Genomic DNA, 21,482 nt, shown 5'->3' with positions numbered 1-21,482 from the left:
TGGAATTGAGAAAGAACATAAATATGGAAAGAGTTCTTCAATTATAAAACTGACGTGGCTTTGGTATTTGTTAAAAATACATTGGTTTGTAAAGGATAAGTTGTTCTTGCCAAGTCCCTGGAGTCCTCTATTAGGCCCCATAAGGACACCAATAAAACAAAGATTTGGGTAGAGTTACAACATCATCTCGATCAGTAGACTTTAGCCTAGTTAAACAGAGGTCCTGGGTTCGATCACCAGCAGAGGCATCAAAAAGTAATGGCAACTGTTACATACCTACATTGTTTTCATGCCCATATGTGATAATAAAATCTTTCTGTTTTCAGATGTCTGCCAGACGAAGTCATCCCTGCGATGGCCTACAGCAATACAGGCCGCCCCCAGGTGTGTCAACAACCACCAGACCTTTGCTACCCAAGTAAGACGGTCTCTTTGGCAACTCCCTGTACCTCCTCCAATCCTGTCATGAATGGCCACCTGCATAACATGCCTTACTCATGTGCCGCTGTAACATCGATGGACGGACAGGGAGGCTACGACAACCCAGCCATGCACCCGTAAGTACGAAAAAACATGTCTCATCATACAGCAAGAAATTCTGCTCCATTTTATGTCAGCTTTTGTTCGTCAGCCTTGACACTGCTTCTTCAAGTGCCGAACATATCTTGCTTGCAGTGCAATGATTTGTACATGACATATATAGCTGAGTGTTTGGTTTTACTGGCAATGTATGCACTGCTTCACATAAAAATGCATAAAATGACACACAATATAGAAACATGTCTTATATACACCAATAAATGAAAAAGAATAATAGCGTACTAATAATGATCGCTTATAAGCCTGAAAGGTGTATACCCGATGTAGAGGTATAGGATGATAGAATTCCCTTGGATGCAATTAATTATTTATTTACTATAAAGTATAAAGCTCTAATTTTTGGAAGGTGGTAATACTGTAAAGTATGTAACTTTTGGAAGTGTATTAGAATATGTAACATCCTATTCTTGTTTTCTGTTGATTAATAAATCTTTGTTGGCAACGTAGTATCTTAAAAGCAATATTATTGGCTACATTTGATGTGAAAACTGACCGTCATACATTTTGTAAAACTTTTTCTCATTGGCTTCAGGTGACAACTGTCTGTCATACAATATATAACGCTCATTCTGATTGGCTACACATGACAACTGTCTGTTGTATAATACATAACACTCACTCTGATTGGCTACACACAACAACTGCCTGTTGTACAATATGTAACGCTTACTCTAATTGGCTACACATGACAACTGTCTGTGGTACAATACATAACACTCACTCTGATTGGCTACACATGACAACTGCCTGTTGTACAATATGTAACACTTACTCTTATTGGCTACACATGAAATATGTCTGTTGTACAATATATAACACTCAATCTGATTGGCTCAATATGAAATGACATATATATGTCTGTAGATAGTGATCTGGATGCCAATCGGTATCCACTCACTCCTTTTTCAACATTGGCATGTGATTGGCAGAGTTTAAGGCCACAATAATTAAGCCCTGATCCTTTTGGTCATACCGATAATATAACACTTCTGATTGAATGATAGCTAGGCCTTGAAAAAAAGCCATGCATGGATAAGATTGTGCTAGTAGTTATGTTTATTTAAAGATACTGAAGATGACTGTAAGGATCAGCTAGCATCCAAGTTTAAAAAACAGCAGAGAATTCTGACATGAAAACGAAACCATAAGTCCTACACAAAAATCTATAAAACCTAGTCAAAATACGCCTGTCCTGTTTGGCCTATGATAAACTGGCGGATAGTTATCAGAAAATGGCTGCCTGTCCTGATTGGCTAATAACCAAGTGATAGTTGTGAGAAAATAGCTGCCTGTCCTGATTGGCTAATAACTAATTGACAGATAGTTGTGAGAAAATAGCTGCTTGTCCTGATTGGCTAATAACTAATTGACAGATAGTTGTCAGAAAATAGCTGCCTGTCCTGATTGGCTAATAACTAATTGACAGATAGTTGTGAGAAAATAGCTGCCTGTCCTGATTGGCTAATAACTAATTGACAGATGATTGTCAGAAAATAGCTGCCTGTCCTGATTGGCTAATAACTAATTGACAGATAGTTGTCAGAAAATAGCTGCCTGTCCTGATTTGCTAATAAATAATTGACAGATAATGTCAGAAAATATAGCTGCCTGTCCTGATTGGCTAATAACTAATTGACAGATGATTGTCAGAAAATGTCTGCCTGTCCTGATTGGCTAATAACTAATTGACAGATAGTTGTCAGAAAATAGCTGCCTGTCCTGATTTGCTAATAACTAATTGACAGATAGTTGTCAGAAAATAGCTGCCTGTCCTGATTTGCTAATAAATAATTGACAGATAATGTCAGAAAATATAGCTGCCTGTCCTGATTGGCTAATAACTAATTGACAGATGATTGTCAGAAAATGTCTGCCTGTCCTGATTGGCTAATAACTAATTGACAGATAGTTGTCAGAAAATAGCTGCCTGTCCTGATTTGCTAATAACTAATTGACAGATAGTTGTCAGAAAATAGCTGCCTGTCCTGATTGGCTTATAATAAATTGACAGATGATTGTCAGAAAATGTCTGCCTGTCCTGATTGAGTAGAAAGTTAATAGATCGACTTAAGATATCCAACCTTCAAACAAAATAAAAAACAAAACAAAAAAGCCATGATAGTTAAAGAGTTCTATGGAATGCTACTTTTGAATGTGTATATATATAGTGTTGTATCTGAAAAGTGTTGCAGTTGAGAACTATAATGCCTGCAATTCTTAGATAACTTACACAGGTAGAGATTGAAAAAAAAGTATCAAAGATAAGCTGCAACATTAACAATGAAAATTAAATTCAAAGGAAGGGTTCTTTTGTAAATGTTCCTTGACTATTAGAGTGATAAACTACCTATACTATACTTCGTTGAGAGAGAGAGAGAGAAAAAAATATTGATATGAAAACTGGAAGACCAGTTATATCTGGCATCAAGTAATGGACATTAGGGATAAAGGTCTTATGTTTGAATATAAATCAAACAAATGGCAATTTAAAACTTTTTTTATTTCAAAGACATCTAAGAGTTCTGACCTAATACACGTTTGTTGCTGACATAATACTCTCTCTTTGATGACAAAGAACACAGCATTGACGACATAGAGCACAGCCTTTGATGTTGTGTGATTTGACCTTGCTATAGCCATCCTTGTAATTACAGGTACTCTGACAACTGTATTTACTCTCACCTGTCATAAATATAACCATGACACAATTCGGAACTAGAAAAAATCTTTCTGAAGCGTTTTTCTCCAGGCATAATTCATCAAGAGACATTTTTAAGGACATTTGTTAAGAACCATGCATAATAAGCATTTTTTTTTCTCTTAAAAAAGGTTCTAGTTTAATTACTCAAAAAGCAATTAAGGATGATTGCTTCCATTTGGTTTTAACCAATATTTTATTGTATAATCAGAGAGAAAAATTTGCTTAATAATAGTAGTCCAAGAATCGTTAGCATTAAAAGCTAAGTGCTTCATTCAATTTGAGGTTATGGATACGATATATAATTCATAAATAATGAACTATGATATGAAATGACATGAAATGACAAATTACAGACCACTTTAATCTGAGGTCATCTTGAAAGAAGTCTAATGCAAAAATAATTATCCAAATTAAACTAATTGTTGAGATGTTCTCATAGACAATCATTTTAAAACGCTTGCCACTTCATAGATGTGAAATGGATATTGAAAATAAAATTAAAAAATGTCTTAATATGAGGAATATGACTTAAGGATTGGGAAGATATCGTCTGTTATTTCTTTTTAAAAAAAGTCGTATAAATTTATTAAATTTATATTATTTTTCCCGTGCATCACAGAATCGTAGACATGGTTGTGTACTGGTAGGATGCAGGACCACAAGACCGAAGGGTTGATAGTTTGAGTAACGGCACAGGTGTTGTGTATCCTTGAATAAGATACTTTACTCCGTTGTACTCAAGTCGAATCAACTGTAAATGAGTATGTGGTAGGGCAGTGCAAGAAATGGTGTGTGTAAGCTGTTTGCGTCAAAATGGCAGCTCTGGCTGTATGCTCCCCAGGGAGTGGAAAAAGACAGGCTGGTTGGTAAAGGCCCAATTATAATTTGTGAACCCTTTGAGACGGCTGTGATGCTGTGATATATCAGTATATAAAACTCCAAAATAATATTATTGTTATTAATCTCCGAAATATATTTCCCATTGTCATGAAAAGGTCTAGATCTCGAGAACCAAACTCAGAAATTGTTGTCACAAAGTCACTTGTCAGAGTTCAGAAATGCTGAAGAAAATAGCCATCTTGTGTTTGAGTTGATAAAATATAGTTATGTTTGTTGTCAGTTTTACATCTATCCAAACATCACCATGTTTTGCTACAAAAACTGAGGATCAAAGTCAGAGGTCACTTGGTTAAATGACTTTCGATTAAAGATGAGTTTTAAATATCATGTGACAGTATGATTGTATTTAAGGCCAAAATAAAAATATACCTGGTTTGGCGTAACCCGCCCGACCCAGAAAAAATGCGGACTCCAAAAAATGTATCATGAAAAATAATATAAAAAACTTTTAACGATTTATTTGACCATTCCGCATATTTATGTTTGGAACTTGCTGTGCAGGTTTAAAACTACATCTCTTTTTACAGCTGGTGTGTGTATTTTTTGTATAAGAACACAAAATAAATAATGATTTCCATATTTTGATTTGTTTTCGTATTAAAAGTTGAAAATCTGTTTTCAGAACTGAATAAAAAAAATTCAGCCTTACCTACCTACAGTACCCATATGTAATATACACTGGTCGGGTTACAGTAAACCAAGATATTTTTAAGGGTGGCCTAATTCAATATCACCTAGTTCATCAAGACATAATGTTAGATAAAATATTTCAAGGCTATAAGAGTTTCTTTTTTTAACAATTATACATGTAGTTATCAAGGCATATTTTATGAAAGCTTGAAGGTCAAATGTCACTATCATTCAGTTTAAAATTTTAAAAGAAAGTAATATATTTTGTCAAACAACGAACAGTACATGGTCCAACTTCTACTTGGTTTTTCACACACGTGACGAAGAAACACCAGGCCTGCTTGAGCAGTTAAAGGTCACAAGAGTTACAAGGGTCATAAGGTCATTTGAATTAGCAAAAACAATAACCCCATGGGGAGCATGTCTTGCAATTTCAAAGCATGCAACAATTAATGAAATGCAGACAAAGTTCAAAGGTTATGCTTGAAAATTAAGTAGATGTTTGAACAATTTGATGAGATATGTTGTTGTTGATTGAAGTTTATACTAAATAGCCAATGTTTTGGGAGTGGAGAATTTCTTACAGAATACCTAGCAAATTGAAAATATTTTATAAAACAGGCAGCAAGCTAGTGCTTAATTTTCACAGGTGGCAGAAAAATAGGAATTGTAAGATAAGTGTAAAAGTTTCCTCTGAATAAATAAATATTCACACCATTTATTTGTTGCAAGCCATAAATCCCTCTAAAGAGAAAAAGTACAACTTAGATTTAAAAGCATCATTAAAAGCGCGTATCAGTGTAAATGTAGGTTTTCAGCGTAGTTTCGAGGAAGTGAAGTGTTCTTCCTATTCAAGCAAGCTTTCAAAACATTCATTTAGATTATTTGTTTTGATGGATGCTTTTAGGTTTCAGTTTTGAAAAATTGTCCAAGTTGTACACTGGTACCTGGTGGTATGATAATATATTTTATTCAATTTATTTGTAAAAATTTAGAGCTTCTGGCCATAAGATACTAATTCCTGTATCAGATATGTTCTCTTTTGAAAGATTCAATAAAATACCATTACATTTGATAATTCTCGTAGATATGTCAAGAGAAAAAGAAAGAAATTTGAGTGGTTTTGGTAAAGGCGGGATCTAACTGCCCGTGTACTGTATTGAGTTTGTGAGGCGTGACGTATCGGGCCAGTTTATTTGCTCGGCCCTATTACAAGCAGACACCATCTTTGAACACTACAAGGCAGTGGCAATACCTGTGGCATATCGTACCAACTCACTCGAGTATCTCCCGTAAGTTTCAAGTCGTTGTCATCGTAAGTGTCGCTTCACATATTATCGGCTTATGTGTTCTCACATCATTTCTCTTGTACAATGCCTAATGCTGATCCGTATGAATCGACATGGTCGTTAGTCTTGATTGAATAATGTTTCCAGTTCTCTCTTGGTGTGGAACAGCTGATCAATGGATTCCTATCTATCTAATATTTGTTTTTCTATTATAGATTATTTATCTTATACTTACTTGCTATATTCTGAAGACTTTTTTTATGTATTAATTAATTTTGTGATTTATTTTCTATTAATTTGTTGTCAAGTATTTCAATTTAAATGATGTTGACATTATTACGCAATTTTTAAATGCACTTTGTTTTTCAAAATTTTAATGGATAATTGCATTAGAATTTAGAAAATTAATGTTTGTTTTTATTTCTCATTTGAAAGATAGAAAACAGAGCTCCCTGAAATGATTAGATATTTTTTATTAAGATAATTAAATTATTGAAAATTTTTAATCCTTATTACAAAAAAAAGAAAAATTATAATGCAGAAATTTTGTAAGTTTTCTGAAACGTTAATAAATGAAAATTATTGTATAACTTAAAACGTAAAAACATGATATTGAATGTAAAAGTAATACTACAATATATTGTTAGATAAATTATACATGTAATTGACAATGTTTCATTAAATTGTTCTGATAAATAATATATATATAAATCTATTCAACCAGGAATTAATAAAATTATTTGAGAAATCTCAAAACTGTTACCAGTTAGTTTTAAAATAATAAAAAAATTGTTTCAAAAATTGTTTCATTGGAACTGAATTAAATCAAAAGTATAATTATTTAATTATTACTTTTAATAGACAAGAATAACTTAATAACTTATTTCAATGTAATATCAGCTGTCACAATATAACTTTAAAAATGTTGCCGTAACTAATACGGCAGTTCGCTGTAACTAGAATGCATAGGTAGGTTTCCGATCTTCTCACTTCATGTTGTTTTCGACTCCTCATAATTGAACACAGAAAAATGCAAAATGTTTGACTTAAAACTGGTTTGTAAGGCTGAGTATCAATATATTTCATTGGCAATTAAATATGTCACTACTCATTAAGAAATAGAGACATCTTATTAAACTGATCATATATTTTTACCAAATTCGTGTCTGAAGATAAAGCACTTGTTTGTCAATATATTCAGTTTTTTGTTTCCGTCGAGTTATTATATCTTCTTAAACGGCTCCATATAAAAAATATGAAAACAGTGACATGAGGAAGTACTTGTGAACTATTGTTAGCCACACAAAGACAATACACAGGTAATTTTGTATTGTTATATTTTTGTCAAATATCTACAAAGGTAACGGTCGTCAATTTTACATTGCCTTAGAGCATAGTAGTAATAAATGGTGAATTTTTACTATCAATTAAGATGTGTCTAGTGGCTAAAAAGGTTGTAAAGAAAACTTAAGTCTCTCTCAATAAACAAAATATTGACATGAGTTTTACATAAAGATCAAAGTAGAATAGATAAAAATGAACTGTGCGATGGTTTTTTCATGAAAATTTGAATTATTTCAATGTTTAAATTGTAATTTGAATAAACATAATTCTATTAATATCTCAGTTGGTATAATGATTGATTATTACTTCCTTCTGAACATTTGCAAATACAAAATGTATATAATTTAAATTAAGGTAAAAAATATATATATATATATTGTCAAGAAGCACAATGTTGTTGGGTTTTTGTCAAATATTTATATTTATTATGAAATTTAATTTGGATTTGGGTGACAGTAACAGTTTGTATCAAACTTTTAAATTATAGAAAAAATTAATTGATTATTTTATTGCTATGGGATATATCCCTGAAATGATATAATTTTAAATTTAATTGGATACATATATTATTGATATAGATGTTCTGAAAACACAATAAATAAATTCAAATTCAGATTTCGATAAAAGTTGAAATCAAATTTGTAAATTCTATTTTAATCATTTAGTCTATGATTCAAACAAAATAAAAACAATGTAAAAATTTAAATGTTTTATATTGTGAAAGCTTTCAAAGTAATTTTAAATTATTGCTGAATTATTTATCTACGTGCCAAAATTTAGTAGTTGTAATTCATTTTTCTTCTCAATATTTACATATCAATTGTAAGTTTTATGAGTTTCAATTTATGGAAAGAAATTTTGTTCTTTCAGAATGCACTTATCTCATGCTTGTACATAATTATACATGATAAAGTAGACAATTGAAAAATAATACGCATATTCTCTGATGTATTTGATTAAAATATAAATATAATTTCAGATATAAACATAAAATACTCTATAAAATCAAATTTAGATAATTCTAGAAAACCTCAATTTTGATACATAGACGGAATACTATAACTGTGAGAAAGATATCTACAATAATGTGTCGAAGTGTCACCTGTGTGGATTAGGTTCAATGCCGCAGTGCACGTTTTTCAGTGCTTAAACGTTATAAATAGCCAGACTTGAGGTCAGTCAGAGTAAGAAATTGTTTCATTTGTAGGTTACCGTGCCGGGTAATTTGGAAAGTCACCAAAAAAATGGTTGTCAAATATCCTATACTTCATTATATAGAAGACAAAACATTGTTTTGTTAGTTGTTTTAGGGCTAGGGTAGCTGGCTACAAAATCCTATTTAATCTATATATACTGTTGATAGTGGTTAATATGGAGGCTTCAGGGTAAAACTTTTACTGTTCAAGGCATACTCTATTTCTGTCAATTTAGCCATCACTTCTGTTTAAAAGATATTCAGAGATCATATAGCTATAGGGAGATATTCAGAGATCATATAGGGATATGTTCAGAGACCATTATAAATACTTACATGGATATATTCAGAGATCATTATGAATACTTTAAGGGAGATATTCAGAGATCATTATGAATACTTTAAGGGAGATATTCAGAGATCATATAGGGATATGTTCAGAGATCATATATGGATAGGTTCAGACATCATTATGAATACTTACATTGACACATTCAGAGACCATTATAAATACTTACAGGGAGATATTCTGAAAACAATAAAATATTTTCAGGGGTTATTCAGAGATAAACCTGAAAATTTACATGGAGATGTTCAGAGATCATTATCAATACTTACAGGGAGATATTCAGAGATCATTATCAATACATACAGGGAGATATTCAGAGATCATTATCAATACTTACAGGGAGATATTCAGAGATCATACAGGGAGATATTCAGAGATCATTATAAACACATACAGAGAGATATTCAGACCATTATAAATACTTACAGGAAGATATTCAGAGATCATTATAAATACTTACAGGGAGATATTCAGAGATCATTGTAAATAATTACAGGGAGATATTCAGAGACCATTATAAACACATACAGGGAGATATTCAGAGATTATTATAAATACTTACAGGGAGATATTCAGAGATCATTATAAATACTTACAGGGAGATATTCAGAGATCATTATAAATACTTACAGGGAGATATTCAGAGATCATTGTAAATAATTACAGGGAGATATTCAGAGATCATTATAAATACTTACAGGGAGATATTCAGAGATCATTATAAATACTTACAGGGAGATATTCAGAGATCATTGTAAATAATTACAGGGAGATATTCAGAGATCATCATAAATACTTACAGGGAGATATTCAGATATCATTATAAATACTTACAGGGAGATATTCAGATATCATTATAAACACATACAGGGAGATATTCAGAGATCATACAGGGAGATATTCAGAGATCATTATAAATACATACAGGGAGATATTCAGAGATCATTATAAACACATACAGGGAGATATTCAGAGATCATTATAAATATTTACAGGGAGATATTCAGAGATCATTGTAAATACTTACAGGGAGATATTCAGAGATCATTATAAATACATACAGGGAGATATTCAGAGATCATTATAAATACTTACAGGGAGATATTCAGAGACCATTATAAACACATACAGGGAGATATTCAGAGATCATACAGGGAGATATTCAGAGATCATTATAAATACTTACAGGGAGATATTCAGAGATCATTATAAATACTTACAGGGAGATATTCAGATATCATTATAAACACATACAGGGAGATATTCAGAGACCATTATAAATAATTACAGGGAGATATTCAGAGATCATTATGAATACTTACAGGGAGATATTCAGAATTGTAAGCTTAATTGATTTTACAACAATTGTGAAACAAGTTATATGAACTGATAGAAATACCTCTTGTTGGCTTGTATGGAAAGCATGAGGGGGAAGAAACTGGAGTTAATCCAGAGAAACCCAATCATATATGAAACCTTTTCACATATGATTGACGAATTGAACCACAAAATAATGATCATTGCAAAATAAGGCAAAAAGGCCAACTGATTAATTCATTAGAGGTAGAGATTAAAGTCCTACTGATGTTTGTTTCAGGTTACCTGACAGTCCACCAGACTCTGAGCCATATTCGCCTCCTGATGGACATCGTAATGTCCATGTGACGTCCTCAGGTAAGTCACACTTGTACATCTATATAATCACAATGATATTCATCTGCTTACCATGTGAGAATTTGTACAATATTCATCTGCTTACCATGTGAGAATTTGTACAATATTCATCCTCTCATCATGTGAGAATTTGTACAACATTTATTTCCTTATGTGAGAGTTTGTACAATATTCATCCGCTTATCATTTGATAATTTGTACAATATTCATCCTCTTATCATTTAATAATTTGTACAATATTTATCCTCTTATCATTTGATAATTTGTACAACATTAATTTCCTTATGTGATAATTTGTACAATATTCATTTCCTTATGTGAGAATTTGTACAATATTCATTTCCTTATGTGATAAATTGTACAATATTCATTTCCTTATGTGAGAATTTGTACAATATTCATCCTCTCATCATGTGATAATTTGTACAACATTCATTTCCTTAAACTATGATTCTTTCTGAATATAACTTAACTCTTGAATTGACATTTAAATCAGTTATTTCTTAAGAGCCTGTTTTCATCCAATATAAGAAAAACAATTAAAAGTAATGTTTATAATAATAAAAAGTCAAGGTGAAATTCCACCATTGTTAAAAGATATATATTAGATCACCGAATGAATTACCTTTTTCATTTTGCTTTTCCAATTAAATTTTTTCTCACTATCTTTTAAAAAGAAATATGATCACATTTTAATTTGTTGCCATATTTAACATTTTTAGTCCATCTGTTTTTAACAACAAAGTAAGAACAGTCAATAATATATAACATTGGTCATAGACAACAATATTGACTTAAGATCTCTATAAAGTACATTTCATCTATCTGCCATATTGGTTGGTAAACACAAAGTCTAACTTACAGTTCTTTTATCATTTATCATTAAATTCCTGACAGTTTTTCACACCCCAAACACTTAGATTTTCTTCTAAATGTTTTGTTGAAGTAATCTGATTTTTATTGTGAAGTCCCAAAAAATTAATATTTAATTTTTTCATATTGAAAATTATTTTCTGATGAAAATATATCTTATTGCATTGGTTGGGATTTACTTCATTTAATTAATTAACATATTTTTTTTTCAAACTTTGTTGATAATTTTAGATACTAAAATTAGAGGATATCATTTATCTAAAGATAATTCTAGGAAAAAATTTGATGCATTTTGTAAAAAAGTAGATTTATTGAGATAGGGTATGGTGTGATGAAAATCAGTATTTTTTTTCAACTTCACAATTTTAAATATTATATATTAAAACTGAAATAAAGCAATATTATTTATTGCAGATTTCATTCACATACAGGGACAGACTTGTCACTGTCACTTTCATATTGTATGCTGTGTACATGTTGCATCCAAAAATGTTCACAAATCTCAAATGAAGTTATCGTCTCTTTATAATTCTTACATGTCTTAAAAATCAATATAAATCCGGTCATTTATGTCTTTGGAAATCATTAATCCTGTCTGTGTGTATATATATCTACAAAAATATATAAACCAACTGAAAAAATTCATGAGAATATTTTTGTGATTTATGAAAATCAAACTTGACAGGGATACCCGTGGTTACCTTATCTCCATGGTTACAGGATTTCAGTGGTTACTGTATCTCTGTAGTTACCTTATCTCCATGGTTACTAGATCTCCGTGGTTACTGAATATCTGTGATTGCCGTTCTCTTGGTCTAAGATTACTGTTTAGGTGGATATGATAAGTCCTCGGACCACACACGACTGACCGGTTCAGTTTACCTTGGATGTGTCCATTGCGGGCTAATTATGGGGATAAATGTCCAAGATCCACCCAGATAATAGAGAGTTCCGATGAGAGTAGCAAAGCTTTAAATGGTGAAGGAGGAGGGTGGGAGGGGGGCAAATAAAAAAATTATTTATCATCAAAAGAAGCTTGTAAACATTTTTGTTATGAGCATTTTATTTTGATGAAATTATCATCAAATAATGATATACAAATTAAACTGTTCTTGAAAAGTAGTGATTCAAAATCAAAATTTGAAGAAAAATGATTTTTTTTTTTTGCATATTTTGCATTGAATAAAATATGTTTTGTAATCTGCTTCATTGAGGATTATTATAGAAATTGCTATGATATTTGAACTTAAATTTTTTTTTACATGTAATTGCAGTTGAACAACAAACAAAATGAACACTGCTTCATAATTCATAAAAGCTTTACGAATTAATGACATTGAAATTGCTGTTGGGACTACTTTTTATGAACAAGTGCATTACATTGGAGGTGAAAAGTGCAAAATATGTTTGTGTTCTAAACTTGTATGGTTTTCCAAAGTCAATTGAAAACCAGCAGACGCACATATTCATCAATGTCACCAATGATATTGGAGAAAAAAGAAAGTTCTGTTCCCCATAATCAGATGCTATATAAATCAAACTCGTCTGTTGGGGGTAGGTCTTCTTAGGTTTCCTGCAGAGTATGTGGTTTGGTGTTGAGTTTTCAAGTTCGGATCTCAAGGTCACGCCCGGAACAAGGCGTGCATGTTACCGAAATGACGGGATCAGCCGTTCATTGCGTGCATTTTTCCTTGCAGTCCTTTTCGCAAATTTAAAATCGTGTGCAGTTAACAATTAAGGTTTTTGAAACTTTGATGAAATTTGGAGTTTTATTGTATAATGGTTGTTTGATGCATTTGTATGCTGTATAGGAATTTATGGTTGCCTGCTGGTTCCTTCAGGAGGAAATGGTAAATCTTTCGAAAATCTAGAATGATCGAGAAATTATTATCAAATGATATTGACTTCAGGTTATTATAAGAAATATTTCAGGAATTTGAAATTGATTTTTATTCACACCAGTGTTTTTTTATAAATTAAATTGTAATGGGATGAGGAAAATATTTCAGGAATTTGAAATACTTTAATATATTAGTGATGATCTTTGTTTTAGTCTACGCACTAGGAAGTGTACAATTGAATAATTTGTGTGTGACAGACCACATGAAGCTCCTAGTATCAGTGTGTAGATATTTAAATGGGGTTTTGTTGTGTAACTGAGCTGTGAAAGTACTGGAGACAATGATTATATCTAGCTAACCTCAGGGGCCCAGTGTCCTGCTGTTCATGGTCTCCACATGCGGTGACAGCACTACCAGATACTGACTGGGATGTCGCCACAAATAAGAACTTGATCCAACTTAAACAGGGCCATATTGAGGTATAGAGTCCTAGGTTGTTAGCCACACGATCAGATGTTTATCCAATATTGTAGTAAGATATTTGATGTTTGATAGTATGGAGGCTCTAGCATTGACCTGTGGTCATTTACATATTGTGGTGTGGTATGGTCATCTAAAGAAAAGACAGAAATGCTGATGGAGATGTGTAGGTATAAACCTTGTTCAGTCAGGACTCCCGGACATTTGGGACTCCCGGATTTCTCTACAGTACATTCGGGACTCCCGGATTTCTCTACAGTACATGAAGTAGCTATTTCTCAGGATTTTGCCACTTTCCAGGAAAGTTCTGTCAAAGTTCTGTGTTCTGTATTTTTAGTAATTGATGCAGTTTCTCAGTCATGTCAAGACAATTTTTCAGTCTCATCATTTCCTCTGAGAATTATTTGAAACTAAGGCATATGAGAAAATATTCAGTGTTCCTGAAGAATTACTGGATATTAGGAGATTTGCAGATCAAATTACTACAATGAAATGGTTTGGAATCAAAGTGAATGCTTCTACATGGAAATGTATGTCATCTGGATAGATGTAGCTGAAGTGTACAGGTATAAGATACAGCTTAATACAGGAGTACCATACAGGTGTTTACAGGTATATTGTACAGGTAAACACAGGTATATTGTACAGGTGTTTACAGGTATATTGTACCGGTGTATACAGGTATATTGTACAGGTGTATAAAGGTTTATTGTGCAGGTAAATACAGGCATATTATACAGGTAGATACAGGTATATTATACAGATGAATACAGGTATATTGTACAGGTAAATACAGGCATATTGTACAGGTAGATACAGGTATATTGTACAGGTAGATACAGGTGTATTGTACAGGTAGTTACAGATATATTGTACAGGTGCTTACAGGTGTATTGTACAGGTGTATACAGGTATATTGTACAGGTGCTTATAGGTATATTGTACAGGTAAAATATTGTACAGGTAAATACAGGCATATTGTACAGGAAGATACAGGTATATTGTACAGGTAGTTACAGGTATATTGTACAGGTGTATACAGGTATATTGTACAGGTAGTTACAGGTGTATTGTACAGGTGCTTACGGGTATATTGTACAGGTATATTGTACAGGTATATTGTACAGGTGTATTGTACAGGTGCTTACAGGTGTATTTTAAATACAGATGATGTAGTTTTTTTCTGGTTCATTTGATGAAGTTTAGTATGAACATAACTTTGAAACCTGGGTGATTATTGTGTTTATTGCTGAGAACAAGCCTTACGTTAATCCAAGTAGCTTAGACCAAAGTTAAGTATCAGAATGAACCACTGGTAACTCCAGTCAAATTGTCAATAGTATCTATTTATTATATATGATGGCTGATAACTTTGGTCAAACTGCAAATAGTATCTGAATTGACCACTGGTAACTTCAGCCAAACTGTATCTGAATCGACTGCTTGTAGCTTTTGCCAAATGGTCAATGACCAGTTGAAACTTGGCCAGTCTTTACTGAATATCTGAATCTAGATCAGTAGAAATATTTGGCCAATCAGCCAACAGTAAACTAGTTATCTGTCATACAACAACAGTCTTCCTTGGAAGTTAAAGTACATGTATGTAAAATGGTCATGTGATCTTGTATATAATTGATGACAAGCAATTAAATCCACATATTAATTAGAGTAAACATAATTAAAATATATATATCATGTCTTAATTAGGGCCTTATTTATGGTAATTTTTTGTGAAACTGACTTTAAAATGATTTTTATTATGTTGTTTTAACATGGTGCATTAAAGTATGAGACGACTGATACTTGAACAATTAAAACTCTGGTTTGCCCTTATACAGGTCACTATGACTTACCCCATAAACGATTATCTGGTTGAATCTCATAAATCAAGTGGGTGAAGAAAATCTGAATCTAAAAATGAATAAATGCCGTCTAAAAATATCTCTGCATGTAACGAGCAGTAGAAAGTGTGAGGAAGTGAGATCGGCCGCGGATGGTACCTTAAATGTTATGTCAGGGGTCAAGTGTTCATGTACAAGGACTCATCTCTATACGTCCTGGGTCAATAAGTAACGATAGATACTGACAGCAGCAATCGTAATGTAAGTATGGCATATTGTACTTCTCGCAAGTAGTTTTGCTCGTAAGTAGCTCGTAAGGTGATCATGTTATGCAGCTCCACCTGGTACCGAACATGATATTGTCACTCCTGTTGACGATTAATGGCACAGTGTGTAAACAGTACACTTAAAGGGTTTTTTCCTTCAATTGGAAAAGATATTTTTGTCCAATTATTATCTGTTTTTGAGTTCAATATGAGTATGTATTAACCCGGAAATTATAATATTGACCAACACAAATGTCTATGCTTTTAAGCATTTCAACTTAATTATGATGATCTTATAATTCAAAAATCCAAGATGGGTTCTCTTAACAGAATTAATCTCATTAACTGTAGAGTCTAAAATTTGAAGAATAATTTTGGTTTGGTCAAATTGAAAACATACTTAATGAAAATTAAGTGGAAATTATGAAAAAATAAAAATAAATGAAAAGTAAGGAAATGTATTATTTGTTGATTTTAATCTTAAATCCATATTAAACTAGAAATATCTATGTGTTTAGGAAGTCCTTAAAAGAAACAAATTGAACACTCAATATTTGAAATTTTGAATTATTTTGATTTGAATCAACAATCACTTGTAACTGTATGCTTAGTTATAACTTCTTTAAGAAAATTAACAATTTGCAATTCTGTAATATTTTAGGTTTAATTGTTAAGATTTTAGAAATTTCGGAAGTTTTGGATTCAAGAAATAAATAATGAACTTATTTCCAGGCAAATTTTGTTTACATTAAAACTTAAATCTATGGTAGATCAGTTTTTTCTTGATATATATTAATAAAATATATTTACCGTAATTTGATATTTTTTAAGCTATGTAAATCAATATGAAGAAAAACAAATATACGGGTATAGAAGCAAACAGTTTCCAGTAACCGAGATAATTACACTTCTTTATTTTCGATCCGGAGAACAAAGGTTGCCATGTCGACTGTTTTAGTGGTATTTATAGATTCTGGCGATAAAAAACTTTTGTCAATACTTTACAGAGTTTGTCGTGCGATTAGCATGTTAAAAATGATTATCAATACTCAGCGGAATTATGGTCTAAATCCGACAATTAGAGCTATCGATTATATCTCTGACATTGCAGCAGAATTGTGTGCCAGACTTAATTATGTTGTAGGTTTGGGATAAATCTGTTACGTCTGTTAAAATATGTACTGACTGTGTTAAACAGATTTCTAAATGAACATTAATGTTCGTTAATTTGGAGTTTGACACGGAGAGAATTAGTTTTTTTATTATTCATGTTTATTTCTGATTCCCATTTTGTATCAAATCAGTGGAAATATTACTTTTTTTATTCCTATATTTATATAAAGTAAATGCACAAATGTTATTTTACAAACAAAAGACTCAAACGCAGACTGAAATTATGCAACTATAATTAATACTAAATACATTGGCCTATTACGAAATTAAATGAATATAGTACAAATATTGTTAAGTTATTTTTGTATCAAGATTAATCAGAATAAAATAGATAAAATTTAAGGTCAAATTAAAAGATAAGTTTTTTCATCCATTGTGTTTTCTATCAATTCTTGTAATGACATATTAAATGAAAAAATAATTTTTTGTCATTGAAAGAGTTTTCTAAATATATATTCCAGGTAAAATGGTCTACCACCAAAAAAACAAAACCCAAAAAAAAATTAAAACATTGATAAAAAGGAGTTCAGTCATTAATAAGATTCTTTACCAAAATCTGTTTTGTTATTTGAAAATAATTTTGCTTTATCAATATGGAAAATTTCAACCATATGCTCTTTAATTGAGATTTTTATTAATTCTGCTATTGTAATGGTTGGTTTCCCAAAATTTTGAAATACCTTCGAATATATATACATGTATACGGTAAACCTCCGATTAATTCGAACACGCGGATAGTTCGAACACACATTTTTTTCTAGAAAAACAGTAATTTTTTAGCTAGTAATAGTTCGAACTCTGACTGTTTATAACTGACACCATTTCGGATAGTTCGAACTCGTCAAATGAAGAACGTAAAGTAAGGTTTTTTTTATTGGCAAACTCAATTGAAAGCTCGCGACGACCCAGCCCCGATGACCGGCCCAGAAAAAATGCCAAGATTTATATAAAAATCCACAGAAATATGGGCTGTGTTATTGCTATCTTTTTCTCATATGTTTGAAAACTTATGTTGTGTCTACCTTTTTTTCAATTTTAAATTTGTTAATAGAAAGAATTTTGGAAATTTGAGTAAAATCTTGATAAAAATCTCCCAAGAAAAAAAAGCAAGATATTTTTTCAATTTTGTTGATTTTTTGTTTGTTTACCATAAACCTTAGTGTCAAAGTTAGTCTGGTATTGATGAAAGATAAGGTTGAGTTTCAAATTAATTACCAGCTTTTATGATATGTTTGTTCTCGGTGACTAAACCTTGTACCGAGATATTTATATGATGAAAATTGGGTCTGTCGTAAAGACAGTGTGTCTTTGTTAGGAAATAATTTTTTAATTTTTGTGATAAGAATTTTCACTCGGCTGTCTCAGATGATTAAAAAGGAGTTCAGTCATTAATAAAAATCTTTACCAAAATCTGTTTTGTTGTTTGAAAATAACTTTGCTTTATTATTATGGAAAATTTCAACCATATGTTGAAAATATGATTTAGATATAAAAGATATGCTTGAATATTGTTTTTGGAAATTTGAAAAAAAAAATTGATAAAAAGTAACATTGTCCGAAAAGCAAGAATAAAAGTTATTTTGAAAATGGTAATAAATTTAGAGAGGAAATAACCCTATAGTTTAGTATCCAACAACAACTTTGCTGAAGACTTGAAACAATGGTACAATTTTGTGGACTTAACATTTTTGGCACCAAAACCCACTTTACAATGTTTTGGTTTTATGTCCAAAACCATATGCCTCACACTGTTACAAATCGATGTATACATTCATTGAGGACTACATGTGATATTACTGCAAAATACATACATAAAAATGAGGGCATAGTGTGATTGCTGTTGCCAGTGAGCTTTGCACACTCATTGATTGCAATTGTTTTCTCTGGGCTCAAGAATTCTTTAAAAACTGCTATGGCAAAATTTATTTTCAGTAGGAAATTTTTAAGTGTTACTTCTCACAAAATGTGTTTGGGATATACATGTATTCAAGAAATCTGTGTTCAGTTGAATCAATGATGGGAAGTGTTTCATCAAACATCAGAACAGCATGCTGTTTTTCCATCAATCCAAAATTAAAATTGCTTGATTAACAATGACAGATATTCACCAATCCAAAATTAAAGATACTTAATTTACAATCACAGACAGAAGATTTTGTTTCTGAGGTAAGATTTGAAATTAACTGATAAAACATTAACCAGCAGCATTTGATATTTCTATGATAAATCTCTCTACATGATATATTTCGATATACATGTGGCATTACCACAACAGCTGATGGTTAGAATAACTTCTGGTTGTATAAAACTTTTAATTTAATTTGATACTGGGTTTAAAAGTATTCATACAACTTGTATATCTACCTGATGACAAGTCTGTTATAATTGTCAAAATAAAAAATATAAAAAATGGCAAATAGATGAACAAAGTTCAATTGAATTTTACGGTCAATTAATTTGATGTGTGAAAAATTGAGCAAGGCTAATTTTACGATTACAGTTGACTGGAAACTCTCAATAGATGTGTGTAATCGGATCAGCGACGAAGCTTAAGTCAGGGAGTTTATTGAGGGGATTACTTGTACAATTTGAAAAGCCGTCATTGTCAACGATTAAGAAATCAGTTTTTTGTTAGATACGGAAAGTTAACGAGGAAAAAAGCCTTAGTTATCGTCGTTTGAATCATTGTAACAACCTTATCCTTTCTGAGACGGTGTAATGTTAAGAAAAAGTTTCATCTTAAGGTTTATTCATGGAGATGATAATCATTGTATGCAAAGTGTTTTATCAAACACACTGAAATGTCATAAAATGCAAACATTTAAGTGATACAGGTGTATAGCCATCTTCTGATGACAAAAGTTTTTATCAAACATGAATAAAAATGAAGATAATGGAGAGCAGATATATTTACGGACATCTTTAAGAAGTATTTTGAATTTTCTGTCAAGAATTTTAATGTCGGGTGTTGTTAAAGTATAAGTAATGTACAAGACTATTTGAAATAATGGAAATCCTCTTCAATATGAAATAAATTTGTAGATCAGTAACAACTTTCAAGCACGTATTTACATGTTTATTGGTGCTGGTAAGAGTAGTTTGTTTTAGAGAATGCTTACTGCAAAATATACCAATCATGAGTTAAATGAATGAATGGAGATCTTTTAAGATCTACAAAAATCTCTGGGGCTTAATTATTTCTTTTAATTCTGATACTAGGCAGAGCAATCCATGTGTGGGAATTTCTACTGATGACCATCAGACAAAAAATCAATTTATATTTTTGTCCTGAAATTTGTGATAAGTTTCTACAACAATGCTAATGATGGTGTAGAGGTGACACAGATACCTGTTGAACTTGAATGACTTAATTACCGGTATGAACATCGTTAAGATTATTATACCATCAGCATGCAACACTGTGACATCTCTGTTCATGGATGGTTAGGGAAATTTACGAGCAGTGTCATTAATTAATTAGCCAAATACGGTGTGACTAATTAGGTATGACAGCGTATCACCGAAGGTAGTCACATGTCCTGATACCCACCGCAAATTAATTATAGTGATTAAGAAATGATATGATATACTTTGGAAATTTTAAAATGGATGTTGACATGCCTAATTACCGGTCACTGGCCGAATTTTGTGCCGCCGTAAGCCTGTAGATCTATGATTTATTTCATTTTTGAACTTTGTTAATCGGTACAGAATAAGATATATATATAAATGTACTTTATGCCACTTTTTTTCTGATCTACAGTTAAATATTATACAAATTTACATACAGAGAAATAGTTGGGAGAAAATCCTTTTATCAGATTTGTATGGCAGACCCGGACAAAACAGCTTTAGAACCCTGTAACAAAAGCGTGACAATGTTGAAACAGCAGTATGCCTATGGTAGTTACACAAAGGACGTCAGTGAGCCGTATTGGGTTTCCGAGACGGACTGTACCTGGTACGGAGTCGTGGCCCCTTGCCTGTAAATACACCTGGTGCTATGTGGCAGTGTTCGGAGGGAGGATCGAAATCCTGTCCCTACTCTATCACGATTCTTACAACCATATTCAATTTGTCTCATAAATCTACCCGGAGAAAATAAGGCCCCAGGTCTACCCGACGCAAGGTCTTCCTTTTCTCTGCTGTGAATCAGGACCAGCCATTATACACTCATTATAGCTCTCTTTCACAAGGTTTTTCTAAATTAATACTTGTAAGGAGGTTTGCTAATTTACGAGATATCTTTTCATACTATGAAACTCATATTGTCCTTTCTGTCAAGGATGAGTCATTTAGATAAATTGTACTGTATATGCACCATAT

General features: G+C 31.8%; 1 protein-coding gene across 2 annotated transcripts in view; it reads left to right on the top strand.

Annotated features, from left to right (window-relative positions):
• The window catches only part of LOC117336830 (myelin regulatory factor-like), a 112,819-nt gene that overhangs the window by 60,767 nt on the left and 30,570 nt on the right, over nt 1-21,482 (top strand). For both annotated transcript variants that reach the window (XM_033897488.1, XM_033897489.1), the window contains 2 exons: nt 327-557; nt 10,606-10,682. In XM_033897488.1, coding sequence (XP_033753379.1) covers nt 327-557; nt 10,606-10,682 — 308 coding nt within the window. The remainder of the gene's footprint in view (nt 1-326; nt 558-10,605; nt 10,683-21,482) is intronic.

Source organism: Pecten maximus, chromosome 10 (genome assembly GCF_902652985.1).
Source record: "Pecten maximus chromosome 10, xPecMax1.1, whole genome shotgun sequence".
Taxonomy (NCBI): Eukaryota; Metazoa; Mollusca; class Bivalvia; order Pectinida; family Pectinidae; genus Pecten; species Pecten maximus.
This window is presented reverse-complemented; position numbering and strand designations above follow the sequence as displayed.